The sequence below is a fragment of the Schistocerca gregaria genome, chromosome 4, assembly GCF_023897955.1.
Source record: "Schistocerca gregaria isolate iqSchGreg1 chromosome 4, iqSchGreg1.2, whole genome shotgun sequence".
In the NCBI taxonomy this organism is placed as follows: Eukaryota; Metazoa; Arthropoda; class Insecta; order Orthoptera; family Acrididae; genus Schistocerca; species Schistocerca gregaria.
In genome coordinates, this window is record NC_064923.1 from 613,212,527 (window position 1) to 613,226,141 (window position 13,615).

Consider the following 13,615-nt stretch of genomic DNA (forward strand, 5'->3'; position numbering starts at 1 on the left):
CCTCTTAGAGGTTATCAGGACAAGATCTTTAGCTTACGGCAAATAATGAAAAAGTGTTATGAGTGGAACAGGGAACTGTATCTATGCTTCATAGATCTAGAAAAGGCATATGACCAGGTTACTAGGAGAAAGTTATTGTCTGTTCTACGAGATTATGGAATAGGAGGCAAACTTTTGCAAGCAATGAAAGGTCTTTACATGGATAGTCAGGCAGCAGTTAGAGTTGACGGTAAATTGAGTTTATGGTTCAGAGTAGTTTCAGGGGTAAGACAAGGCTGCAACCTGTCTCCACTGTTGTTCATATTATTTATGGATCATATGTTGAAAACAATAGACTGGCTGGGTGAGATCAAGATACACTCAAGGAAATGGATAAAAGAACACATTGACACCGGTGTGTCAGACCCACCATACTTGCTCCGGACACTGCGAGAGGGCTGTACAAGCAATGATCACACGCACGGCACAGCGGACACATCAGGAACCGCGGTGTTGGCCATCGAATGGCGCTAGCTGTGCAGCATTTGTGCACCGCCGCCATCAGTGTCAGCCAGTTTGCCGTGGCATATGGAGCTCCATCGCAGTCTTTAACACTGGTAGCATGCCGCGACAGCGTGGACGTGAACCGTATGTGCAGTTGACGGACTTTGAGCGAGGGCGTATAGTGGGCATGCGGGAGGCCGGGTGGACGTACCGCCGAATTGCTCAACACGTGGGGCGTGAGGTCTCCACAGTACATCGATGTTGTCGCCAGTGGTCGGCGAAAGGTGCACGTGCCCGTCGACCTGGGACTGGACCACAGCAACTCACGGATGCACGTCAAGACCGTAGGATCCTACGCAGTGCTGTAGGGGACTGCACCACCACTTCCCAGCAAATTAGGGACACTGTTGGTCCTGGGGTATCGGCGAGGACCATTCGCAACTGTCTCCATGAAGCTGGGCTACGGTCCCGCACACCGTTAGGTCATCTTCCGCTCACGCCCCAACATCATGCAGCCCGCCTCCAGTGGTGTCGCGACAGGCATGAATGGAGGGACGAATGGAGATGTGTCGTCTTCAGCGATGAGAGTCTCTTCTGCCTTGGTGCCAATGATGGTCGTATGCGTGTTTGGCACCGTGCAGGTGAGCGCCACAATCAGGACTGCATACGACCGAGGCACACAGGGCCAACACCCGGCATCATGGTGTGGGGAGCGATCTCCTACACTGGCCGTACACCTCTGGTGATCGTCGAGGGGACACTGAATAGTGCACGGTACATCCAGACCGTCATCGAACCCATCGTTCTACCATTCCTAGACTGGCAAGGGAACTTGCTGTTCCAACAGGACAATGCACGTCAGCATGTATCCCGTGCCATCCAACGTGCTCTAGAAGGTGTAAGTCAACTACCCTGGCCAGCAAGATCTCTGGATCTGTCCCCCATTGAGCATGTTTGGGACTGGATGAAGCGTCATCTGACGCGGTCTGCACGTTCAGCACGAACGCTGGTCCAACAGAGGTTCCAGGTGGAAACGTCATGCCAAGCCGTTCCACAGGACTACATCCAGCATCTCTACGATTGTCTCCATGGAAGAATAGCAGCCTGCATTGCTGCGAAAGGTGGATATACACTGTACTAGTGCCAACATTGTGCATGCTCTGTTGCCTGTGTCTATATGCCTGTGGTTCTGTCAGTGTGATCATGTGATGTATCTGACCCCAGGAATGTGTCAATAAAGTTTCCCCTTCCTGGGACAATGAATTCACGGTGTTCTTATTTCAATTTCCAGGAGTGTATGTGAACGCAAAAAAGCAGTCTTGCTTATGCGGATGACTTAGTTGTGATGGCAGATTCGACTGAAAGTTTGCAAAGTAATATTTCAGAGCTAGATCAGTAATGTAAGGACTATGGTATGAAGATTGGCATCTCCAAAACGAAAGTAATGTCAGTGGGAAAGAAATATAAATGGATTGAGTGCCAAATAGGAGGAACAAAGTTAGAACAGGTGGACAGTTTCAAGTACTTAGGATGCATATTCTCACAGGATGGTAACATAGTGAAAGAACTGGAAGCAAGGTGTAGCAAAGCTAATGCAGTGAGCACTCAGCTACGATCTACTCTCTTCTGCAAGAAGGAAGTCAGTACTAAGACTAAGTTATCTGTGCACCGTTCAATCTTTCGACCAACTTTGTTGTATGGGAGCGAAAGTTCGGTGGATTCAGGTTACCTTATCAACAAGGTTGCGGTTACGGATATGAAAGTAGCTAGGATGATTGCAGGTACTAGTAGATGGGAACAATGGCAGGAGGGTGTCCACAATGAGGAAATCAAAGAAAAACTGGGAATGAACTCTATAGATGTAGCAGTCAAGATGAACAGGCTTAGATGGTGGGGTCATGTTACATGTATGGGAGAAGCAAGGTTACTGAAGAGACTCATGGGTTCAGCAGTAGAGGGTAGGAGGAGTCAGGGCAGACCAAGGAGAAGGTACCTGGATTCGGTTAAGAATGATTTTGAAGTAATAGGTTTAACATTAGAAGAGGCACCAATGCTAGCACTGAATAGGGGATCATGGAGGAATTTTATAAGGGGGCTATGCTCCAGACTAAACGCTGAAAGGCATAATTAGTCTTAAATGATGATGATGATGATGATGATTTTTGTGTATAATAATCAACATAATCTTGAAAAGTCCTGTTTTTAAGTATAGCTATGGTACTCATCACAAGAAAAACTTCAAATTTCCTTCATGTCGATTAAAGATTTATGCTCAGACACCACTGTACATGGGGCTAGATATATATAACAAATTAAAAGTAAGAGACATATTAACAATGGATATTGGTTCACTGAAAATTTTACTCCAAAATATTTTAATAGAATATTACTACACCATTGAAGAATTCATGGAAGATAGCCTGACACTTTCAACAATAAAAATCTTTAGCTAATATTGCAGTGTTGTCTGTGTACAACAAAAGAAATTGGTAAACTGTTGATTTATAGTAAACATTCTAGTGTTGTATTTATTGGCATTATTCTTAAAATAGTGTAAAACAAATTTCTGTAAATCATTATTCATTATATTTTTGCTAAACCTGACATGGCTCCTGTACAACAGATCATATGATCTATACAATGTATGTAAAGAGACTAATAAATCACATTTCACATTACCGTCACATACAAAATTGGTCTATCTTCAAGAGTAGTGCATACTAAAAAAGGACAGTCTTCAAGATTTATTTCTGATATTTACCTTAATTCTTTGATAGTACACAAATTTCAAAATAATGAGAGAAAGTATAACTATCATTTGAAAGAAAAAGAGCAAGGTGATTTTTGTGCTGTTCCTTCCTCTTAAACTTCTAAAATTTAAGTCTCACTCAGTAAACATGACATATTTTTCAACAGAATTATGTCAATGCAGTCATATTAGCTTGGCCATTTATTACAGCAGGCGCTATATTCATTAATGTTGACAACAGAAAGCAGCAGCAATGAAGGGACACACAGCGAGATCTCTGTATACTGATCTCATATGTAATTGGCCCAGTTTTTGAGTGACAGAAGGCTCATGCATTGAGATAATCATGGCCCAATCTATACTCAGACATGATCTTTTTAACAAAAAGTTGTGGCCTGAGATATGCTCAGGCTTGATCCACAAAGTATTAACATTTGGAGAGGCATGAGACTTTGCCTCAACAATTAATGTGTAGTATGCATTTGTAAACTGCTTATACTTCTACATCAATGTTGTTGCCACTATCTTTAAAAAACAATATATAGCTTCTGACAACACTTTTAAAAGGATAGATTGCCACTCACCATATAGTGGAGAAGTTGAGTTGCAGACAGACATAGCAAAAAGACTGCTAAACAAGTAAGCTTTTGGCCAAAGGCTTTCTTCTGAACTGGATAACATATGTGCACACATTCATGCAAACAAAACTCACATACACATGAGCACCATCTGTGGTTGCCAAGGCCAGACAGCAAGGGTGAAAGAAGATGTAATTTGGGCGATGGGGGCAAGGGGGGGGGGGGGGGGTGGCTGGGCAGAGCCAGGGAATGAGACTCAGATGATTGGCAGAGGTAGGGGGGGGGGGTGACAGAAATGGGAAAGTAGAGAAGTAAAAAAGACCGAGTGTGCATTGGTGGGATAGAAGGATGTGTAGTGCTGGAGTGGGAACAGGAAAGGTTAAGGCCAGGAGGGTCTTGGGAATGTCGGATATACTGCAGGGAGAGTTCCACCTGCACAGTTATGAAAAGCTGGTGTTGGTAGAAAGGATTCAGTTGTCACAGGTTACAAAACAATCATTTAAATGAAAAACATTGTTTTGGACAGAATGCTGAGCAGCTGGGTGGTCCAGCTGTTTCTTGGCCACAGTTTGGCAGTGGCCATTCATGCAGACCGACAGCTTGTTGGTTGTCATGCCCACATAGAATGTAAAATGCAGCACAGTGGTCAAAGCTTAGCTTATAGAAAAGATGACTGGTTTCACAGATAACCCTGCCTTCAATGGGATAAGTGCTACATGTGACTAGGCTGGAGTAAGTGGTGGTGAGAGGATACATGAGACAGGTCTTGCATCTAGATCTATTACAAGGATATGTGTCATGAGGTAAGGGATTGGGAGCAATGAGTGAGTGGGTATGGATGAGCATATTGTGTAGTAACTAGAATAGCATGTGTAACACCACCTCATAAAACTCTCCAACTTATTCACCTTGTACACTAACCTTGGCCTATCACCAACCATCACATTTACAACAGCCTCCAAACCTATCCTACATCCCCTCATGGCTGAAAACCCCACCCTACTACAATCACCCTACCCTCAAAAACTTCTTCCCACCATCACACACAGTCTGGAACCTAAAAAGACCTCAAAAATAGACCTGAACCTTTCTTCCAAAAGCCTCAGTCCGACAGCAGTGTCAGTCCTTTCCAAAGGCCTTACGTTTTGCACCACTCCCAAATTCAATCATGCTGGACTTGTAAGGATCTTCTCTTTTTCTCCCAGTCCCCATCATGGAAAAACTTTCTAGTCACCAACCCTACCAAACAGACTCAACCAAAGACCAGTGTTGAAACCTGCTTGACACAGTTTACTCCTTCATCCAACCATAATCCACATGCTCATTTTTATGCCCCAGATCAACCCCTGATAACTTTTCAGAATTTCTTAAACCCAATCCCAGTCTCACCATCATTCCCCAAGTCCCTTAATACGCAAACTAATGCTACAACTGTGGAAAGAACCACAATCATATTTCTCAAGAAACACAACACCTTCTTTCCCATTCACTTCACCTCCCTTGATGTTGACACCCTCCACAAAGATGGCTAATCAGAACTCCATCCTTATCAAACTCTTCCATACAGCCTAGCCAACTGCTGCCGTCACATCTGTAGTGATGAGCAGTCCCTCTTCAGATATACTACAGTTCTCACAGAGATCTTCACAGATCATAATTACACTCCCAACATTATACAGAAACAGATCTCCCATGCCTTATCTCTCCTGTCACCCACCACTTGCAAAAGTCACACTGGCCACAGAGGAGCATTCCTCTTCTGACTCAGTAACACTCAGGACTGAAGCAATTCAATCACATTCTCTCTCAGGGTTTCAACTACCTCTTACTGTGCCCTGAAAAGAGGAATGTTCTACTCTCTAAACTTCCCACTGCTCCCATAGTGGTGTTCTGTCACACACCAAACAATCACAATATCCTCATCCATCCCTTCTCAAACCCTCTCCCAAGACCTTCCCACATGGCTCATGCCCTGTAATAGAACTAGATGCAAGACCTGTCCCACACATCCTCCCATCACCGCCTATTCCAGTCTTGTCACAAGCATCACCTATCCCATCAGAGGTGGCATTACCTGTGAAACCAGCCATGTTATCTGCATTTTATGTGAGTATGACAACCAAGCTGTCTTTCCACATGGATGGTCACTGACAAACTATGGCTGAGAAACAGCTGTATCATTCATTTGCTGAGCATGCTGCCCAACACAATGTCTGCATTTCAATGATGGCTTCACAGCTTCCACCATTTGGATCCTCCTACCAACATGAGCTTTTCTGAATTATGCAGGTCGGATCTCTCCCCACAATGTATCCTATGTTCCCAGAAACCTCCTGACCTCAACCTTCATTAGTCACTGTCCTTCACCCACCCACCCCTTCCCTATTCCCTCTCCAGCATATAATGAGTCACCCTCCTCTAACATAGAAATAACTGATATTGTATATACTATCAATTCGTGCATAGGTTAAAATTATCTGAGCTGTTTCACTAAAAGAATTCATATGATTTTGTATATGGTCTACTACATTTCAGGCTAAAATGTATAAAAAAGAAATTAATGTGTTACAATTGATATGTATGAACAGTTAAAATTACTCTTGTTTTAAAAATAATTGAAATTATGAAATTTCTGGTATACTTAAAATTCATATTATTAATCATACAATCCAACTCTAATTATTAAATTTATTTCTGGATTAACTTATAAAATAATGATATAATTTGGTGAAGATTCTTGTTTTGTAAAGAAAGTTTCTGAACTCTACTGCTTTGTAAACTCTTTGGAATAATGTGAGTACCACAGAAAGTAAGTAGTAATGGACATGCCTCAGACAGAAGTAGATGTTTTTATAAGTTTATCACCAACAATGTAATCACTGGCTTTTTGAATATGGAAATTATAAAGTCAGACGAACGGAAAAACTGGTAGATGCAGACCTCAGGGAGGATCAGTTTGGATTCCGTAGAAATGTTGGAACACATGAGGCAATACTGACCTTACGACTTATTTTAGAAGAAAGATTAAGAAAAGGCAAACCTACGTTTCTAGCATTTGTAGACTTGGAAAAAGCTTTTGACAATGTTGACTGGAATACTCTCTTTCAAATTCTGAAGGTGGCAGGGGTAAAATACAGGGAGCGAAAGGCTATTTACAATTTGTACAGAAACCAGATGGCAGTTATAAGAGTAGAGAGGCATGAAAGGGAAGCAATGGTTGGGAAAGGAGTGAGACAGGGTTGTAGCCTCTCCCCGATGTTATTCAATCTGTGTATTGAGCAAACAGTAAAGGGAAAAAAAGAAAAATTTGGAGTAGGTATTAAAATTCATGGAGAAGAAGTAAAAACTTTGAGGTTCGCCGATGACATTGTAATTCTGTCAGAGACAGCAAAGGACCTGGAAGAGCAGTTGAGCAGAATGGATAGTATCTTGAAAGGAGGATATAAGATGATCATCAACAAAAGCCTAACGAGGATAATAGAATGCAATCAAATTAAATTGGGTGATGCTGAGGGAATTAGATTAGGAAATGAGACACTTAAAGTAGTAAAGGACTTTTGCTATTTGGGGAGATGGTTGATGATGGTTGAAGTAGAGAGGATATAAAATGTAGACTGGCAATGGCAAGGAAAGCGTTTCTGAAGAAGAGAAATTTGTTAACATCGAATATAGATTTAAGTGTCAGGAAGTCGTATGGAGTGTAGCCATGTATGGAAGTGAAACATGGACTATAACTAGTTTGGACAAGAAGAGAGTAGAAGCTTTCGAAATGTAGTGCTACAGAAGAATGCTGAGATAAGGTGGATAGATCACGTAACTAATGAGGAGGTATTGAATAGGATTGGGGAGGAGAGAAGTTTGTGGCACAACTTGACTAGAAGAAGGGATCGGTTGGTAGGACATGTCCTGAGGCATCAAGGGATCACAAATTTAGCATTGGAGGGCAGCGTGGAGGGTAAAAATTGTAGAGGCAGACCAAGAGATGAATACACTAAGCAGATTCAGAAGGAGGTAGGTTGCAGTGGGTACTGGGAGATGAAGAAGCTAGCACAGGACAGAGTAGCATGGAGAGCTGCATCAAACCAGTCTGAGGACTGAACACAACAACAACAATAACAACAAAGTCAGTGTGATTTAGAAGAATGGGATAAAATAAAAAGATATTTATAGCAATAGCCAATTCTTCATCAATTATTTAGTGCAACAAGTACCCCAATGTTAAATCAAAATTTTCAGCAGCAATAATGTACCCCCAGACAAGATTTTGAGCCAGCAACAACATCAACAATGAGATAATCAATATAAGTAAAAAATTCTTTTTTTGTTATCTTACTCCTCTTGAAGTTTCCAAACTTCGTGCAAAGAATGAGGGCTTCAATAGTGGCATGTGGGAGGGTAAGACTCCAATTGGGGGCTTGTCCAGGATCTGTTGACTGATAGCAAAGTTTGTCTATTGCAGAAGAGAAAGAAGGCCAGAAGACTGCACAACAAAGTTGTATCAACAGTGATGATGGACCAGATGAATTGAAAGAGGACTTGACAACTAAGACAAAGAGCATTAGAAAAGATAAGTGGACTCCTGTGATTGCTGGAAAGATGAATAGAGACAAGGGTAGTGGTGATGAAGTGAAAGTTATGGGACGCACCCTAGAGATGTTTGAACTAAGTGAAAGTGTAGAAAGCAAAGAAACAGTGAAAACTGATATTATGCAGTTGATTTTGGCAAAAATCAGTACAATTAATGATCAGTTAATAGAAATAAAAACAGACATATATAGTGCAGTTAATGATCAGTTACTTGGAAAATTTAATTCCCTACAAGGACAATTAAATGAACTGAAAACTGAAAACAGTGACACAATGGACTGGGTACAATACCAAAGAGACCAACTTAGCAATCAGGTTTCGGGTCTAAAAAATGGGTGAATGAAAAACTCAGTGTATTAGGAAATAAATTCATTGTTTCGGAAAATGAGTTAGTTGCAAAATCTTCACAACAGAAGAAGAATGTAAATGATGTCAGAGTTCAACAGAAGGTCATAGAGGAAAAAATGGAATAGAACTTCAGCAGTCTAGATCAAAAATATTTAAATGTGAAAAATAGCATGCTAATTAATATAAATGTTTCTAGATCAAAAAATTTCAGGAAAATTGTATTCACAACAATCAGTATTCAAGTAATGGTGTTGTGTGGACCAAGAACCAATCAAAAGATTTCCATCAATCTCCATCAAGTGGATTTTATACACCACCGTAGAGATAGTTTTGTGTCAGGCATGAGTCATGACCAAAAGATTAAATTTGTTAAAAGATGTTTTGAAGTCATAGCTCTGTCCTAGATAAATGTAAATTTAAGTCAGTGGAAGACATATCAAAGTTTTGAAAAAAGTTTTTTTTAATTTATTTTGGTTGGAAGCTGAACGGGGGAGAATTAAGTGTGAATTTTTGAATAGTCCAAATTATAAGAATAGGGATGGTACACTGGAAGAGTTTTGCAAGAATCAGCATAAGAAATTAACACATACTGACAAACCATTTGACAAAATGACTTTGATTGATGCACTTAAAAGAAGATTACCAGAATGTTTGCAATGGGATATAGTACATGGACCTGATGATTACATTGAACAGTTTTTAGATATGTTGATAGGCTCAATAGGGCAGTAGAAAGAAGCATGCACAATAACAATTATAATGATAGGGATCACAATGGTGACAGCTGCAGAAATAGAGATAGTGGTAACTCCAATCAGGGTCAAAATGCTAATAGAGAAAGAAATTTTGAACATCAGCAGAAAAGGAACAATGGGGATAACTATTGGCAATATAACAGGAAAAACAATCTGGTCTGCTTTACTGGTTGGCTTGTATGAATTTTATAGTGTTTGAATTCAAAGCAGAAGCTCAAGAGGAATTATTTTGTGGGCTTATTGTTGACTGAGAATCATCTTGTTAGTAATCCAAAAACAGTTGCTGATGTATTCAACAAACATTTTTTAACTGCAACAGAACAAATAGGTTCACAATGCTGCATAACTCAAGCCATGAATTTTCTGCAAGCCATTATACTAGCACAGCACAACAGATACAAGTAAGAACAGTTACAGAGTAAATGGAAAGAATCACCATCACTGAAGCTAACAAAATATAGTACATTATTAAAATATTGCTGCCACTATGTAATTAAAATCCTTTGCTCAATTTTCTATGTATCACTTAAGTAAAGAATACTTTTAGGAGGGCTTGACTGATTGATTGACTGATTTCCTTATTAATGTATGAAGCAATATGCGGAGTGTTCAAAAAGTCTCTCCACAATGCCGTATGATTGTTAGCTGCGCATGCCATATGCCACAGTGAATATACTGAAATGAAACTCCATTAAATACAAGTTATTTTTTGTTGAATATTCATTTTTACTGAGATAAACAAAGCAGTGGAATGTTGGGAGAGTCCACTTAAAGGGAAGTAACCCAGGCAGGTGAACAATCATCCAGCATGCATGGCTAACAATCATACGGCACTGCAGAGAGACTTTTTGAACACCTCATACACTGTATGGATTTCAAACTTCCTGGCAGATTAAAACTGTGTGCCAGACTGAGACTCAAAGTCGGGACCTTTGCCTTTCATGGACAAGTGCTCTACCAACTGAGCTACCCAAGCATGACTCATGATCCGTCCTCACAGTTTCAATTCTACCAATACCTTGTCTCCTATCTTCCAAACTTCACAGAAGCTCTTCTGCAAACCTCGCAGAACTAGCACTCCTGTAAAAAGGATATTGCAGAGACATAGTAGAGCCATAGCCTGGGGAATGTTTCCAGAATGATATTCTCACTCTGCAGTGGAGTGTGCACTGATATGAAACTTCCTGGCAGATTATTACTGTGTGTCAGACTGAGACTTGAACACAGGACCTATGCCTTTCACGGGCAAGTGCTCTACCAACTGAGCTACCCAAGCACAACTCATGACTCGTCATCACAGTTTCAATTCTACCAATACTTCGTCTCCTATTCACAGAAGCTCTTCTGCAAAACCTTGCAGAACTAGCACTCCTGGAAGAAAGGGAACAGTTGCATAGTTGCATTTCACTGTTCACAACCCCCCAATATTACACAGTAAATATGGCCAGTTCACTATTGGTTAACTTTTGATAAGCCTCTTTAATATCTTGCAGGCAAAGATCAGCATACTGCTACAATAGTTTACTGTTGAATATCTATGAGCAGTAAAAACCTAACCCTTGTAGAATAATTTGGTATATGTGACACTATTGGACAGACACTGGCATTATTTTAACACATGATCTGTTTGTGTTACATTTACTTCATGGTTAAGTTGATGCATTGTTATTGATCTAACCAAAACAGGTTTCTTGTCTGAAAATCGGCCATGGACTGACTATCTTGGGACCAAAAATTGTGTCTTTATATATATTCTTAATAATAGGCACTGAAACTACACTTTTTTGGTGTTTAAAGTTACAGAAATTACAATTAAAACATAACTCATTCAGTTAACTGCATACATTGAAAACTTGCTTCTTTTTAACAGTTTCTATTACTACAAGGGTTAAGCTGAGTTATTTGTTCAAATGATGAAATAAACAGATATAGTTATACAAACAATACTTTTGGCAAACCTGGTAATTATTTGGAAATAATTAAGGGCTAGCTTTGTTAATATATTTTTGAATAAAGCCAAGTAAATACTTTAAGAATCCTAGTGGTTCTTCTTCTACATGTTTATAATTAGCACACAATTCATATTTGTTTATAAGTCAACAACAGAATTTAAGTGATGAAACAATTATTGAATTCAACATATAAAAAGTATTAACAAGGAATAGTCAAAATAAATTAGGAAATTAATTCCATACACAAAACTTAGCACAATATTAGACCTGGTGGTATATTCCTTAAGACTGAGGGCCAACCTTTCACTTTTATGGAAATGCAGATTATACTCATGTTGTTGTTGTGGCCTTCAGTTCTGAGACTGGTTTGATGCAGCTCTCCATGCTACTCTATCCTGTGCAAGCTTCTTCGTCTCCCAGTACCTACTGCAGCCTACATCCTTCTGAATCTGCTTAGTGTATTCATCTCTTGATCACCCTATACGATTTTTACCCTCCACCTTGCCCTCCAATACTAAATTGGTGATCCCTTGATGCCTCAGAACATGTCCTACCAACTGATCCCTTCTTCTAGGCAAGTTGTGCCACGAATTTCTCTTCTATCTAATTCTATTCAATACCTCCTCATTAGTTATGTTATCTACCCATCTAATCTTCAGCATTCTTTTGTAGCGCCACATTTCGAAAGCTTCTATTCTCTTCTTGTCCAAACTATTTATTGTCCATGTTTCACTTCCATACATGACTACACTCCACACAAATACTTTCAGAAACGACTTCCTGGCGCTTAAAACTTTACTTGAAGTTAACAATTTTCTCTTATTCAGAAACGCTTTCCTTGCCATTGTAAGCTTACATTTTGTATCCTCTCTACTTCAACCATCATCAGTTGTTTATGTTAATGGTAATCAGGCAAAAATGAAAATAAAATTAATTTAAGGAGGGAGATGGCAAAACAAGAGAGGAAGTCAGGAGATCCCTGCTTGCTTCATCACAAATACATGACCATGAAACTAGATTCAGTTACAGCTTATACCTTACCAGGAAAAACAAGTAAAAAGCAGAGAATAGTATGCCATGCAATGGTCTAAAATTGTGCAACAGGCTACCACAGGAATCTGAAAGTGTAAATGCTTTTCAAAGGCTTAAATCATACTTACATACTAAAGGCACTCTCATGGCAAATGGATATTTGAATTAATTATAGAGCCACTTAATATTCATGAATTCCTCATGCTTTAAGCAATGTTATATAGAACACTTGTAATACTAATTATGACAATTGATAAAATTGTAAAAATCTTTGTATGTTTATCTAATAAGAAGCATTGTATCAACAATTGATGTCATCAGTACATTTTGTATTATTCAGCAGCCGAATAAATATACCAATCAATCAATAAAATTATGAGCCCCCATTCCTGCAGGCAACACTTTCCCGTATGTTTGGCCTACACTGTTTATAAAAGTGTGAGAAAGATGGCTTAGGTCAGCTGTTTTTAATGGAACTGAGGTGCTTTGGTGTTTGGGATGACTTTTTGATATCTTTTGGCACCCATTTGCTTTGTTTCATTGCTGAATAATGGATATAATACTTTAGTAAAAGTCTCTTCATATTTTAGATTGTAAAATACCATGACGTTTTTGAATTTTTCATTTGCATCTACCTCTGTTTACACTATTTACTATGTTTGATCAGCTAATTGATTGACAAACTCATGCCTTTTTGGCTTACAAAATACTCATCTACAGACATACATTCTCTTCATTTTTTTCTGTAATGACTTTTATATTTACAATTTGACAGAAATGTGAAATAATTGTAGATCTATTACACCCATGCTATAGTTTTCTTTGTCTAAATCAGTTAATGCTTGATCAATAAGTATGCAGTTTTAAAATCACTGATACAAAGGGAGACAATGCAGATACTGTAACTATTGGCCAGTCACATCATACGTTTTTCCAAAGTATTAGAGATGTTTATAAATTCCAAAATTGGTAAGCACCTTAGTGACCAAAATATCATTACTAAAAGTTAGTTTGGATTTCAGGAAGGGTTATTAACAGAAGATTGATTTATTTATTTATTTTTCATCCATAGAACAATATACATTCTATGTATGTTGTCAAATGTTTGTACAATATTTCTTATTAATATAA

At 39.2% G+C, this 13,615-nt stretch overlaps 1 protein-coding gene across 1 annotated transcript in view; it reads right to left on the reverse strand.

The window, feature by feature from the left end:
• The window catches only part of LOC126267833 (dynein regulatory complex subunit 4-like), a 128,143-nt gene extending 115,054 nt beyond the window's left edge, over positions 1-13,089 (reverse strand). The window contains exons 1-2 of the mRNA XM_049973137.1: positions 13,008-13,089; positions 3,163-3,203 (exon numbers count right to left, since the gene is read on the reverse strand). Of these exons, the coding sequence (XP_049829094.1) occupies positions 3,163-3,203; positions 13,008-13,089 (123 nt within the window). The remainder of the gene's footprint in view (positions 1-3,162; positions 3,204-13,007) is intronic.
• Positions 13,090-13,615: the final 526 nt, after the last annotated feature.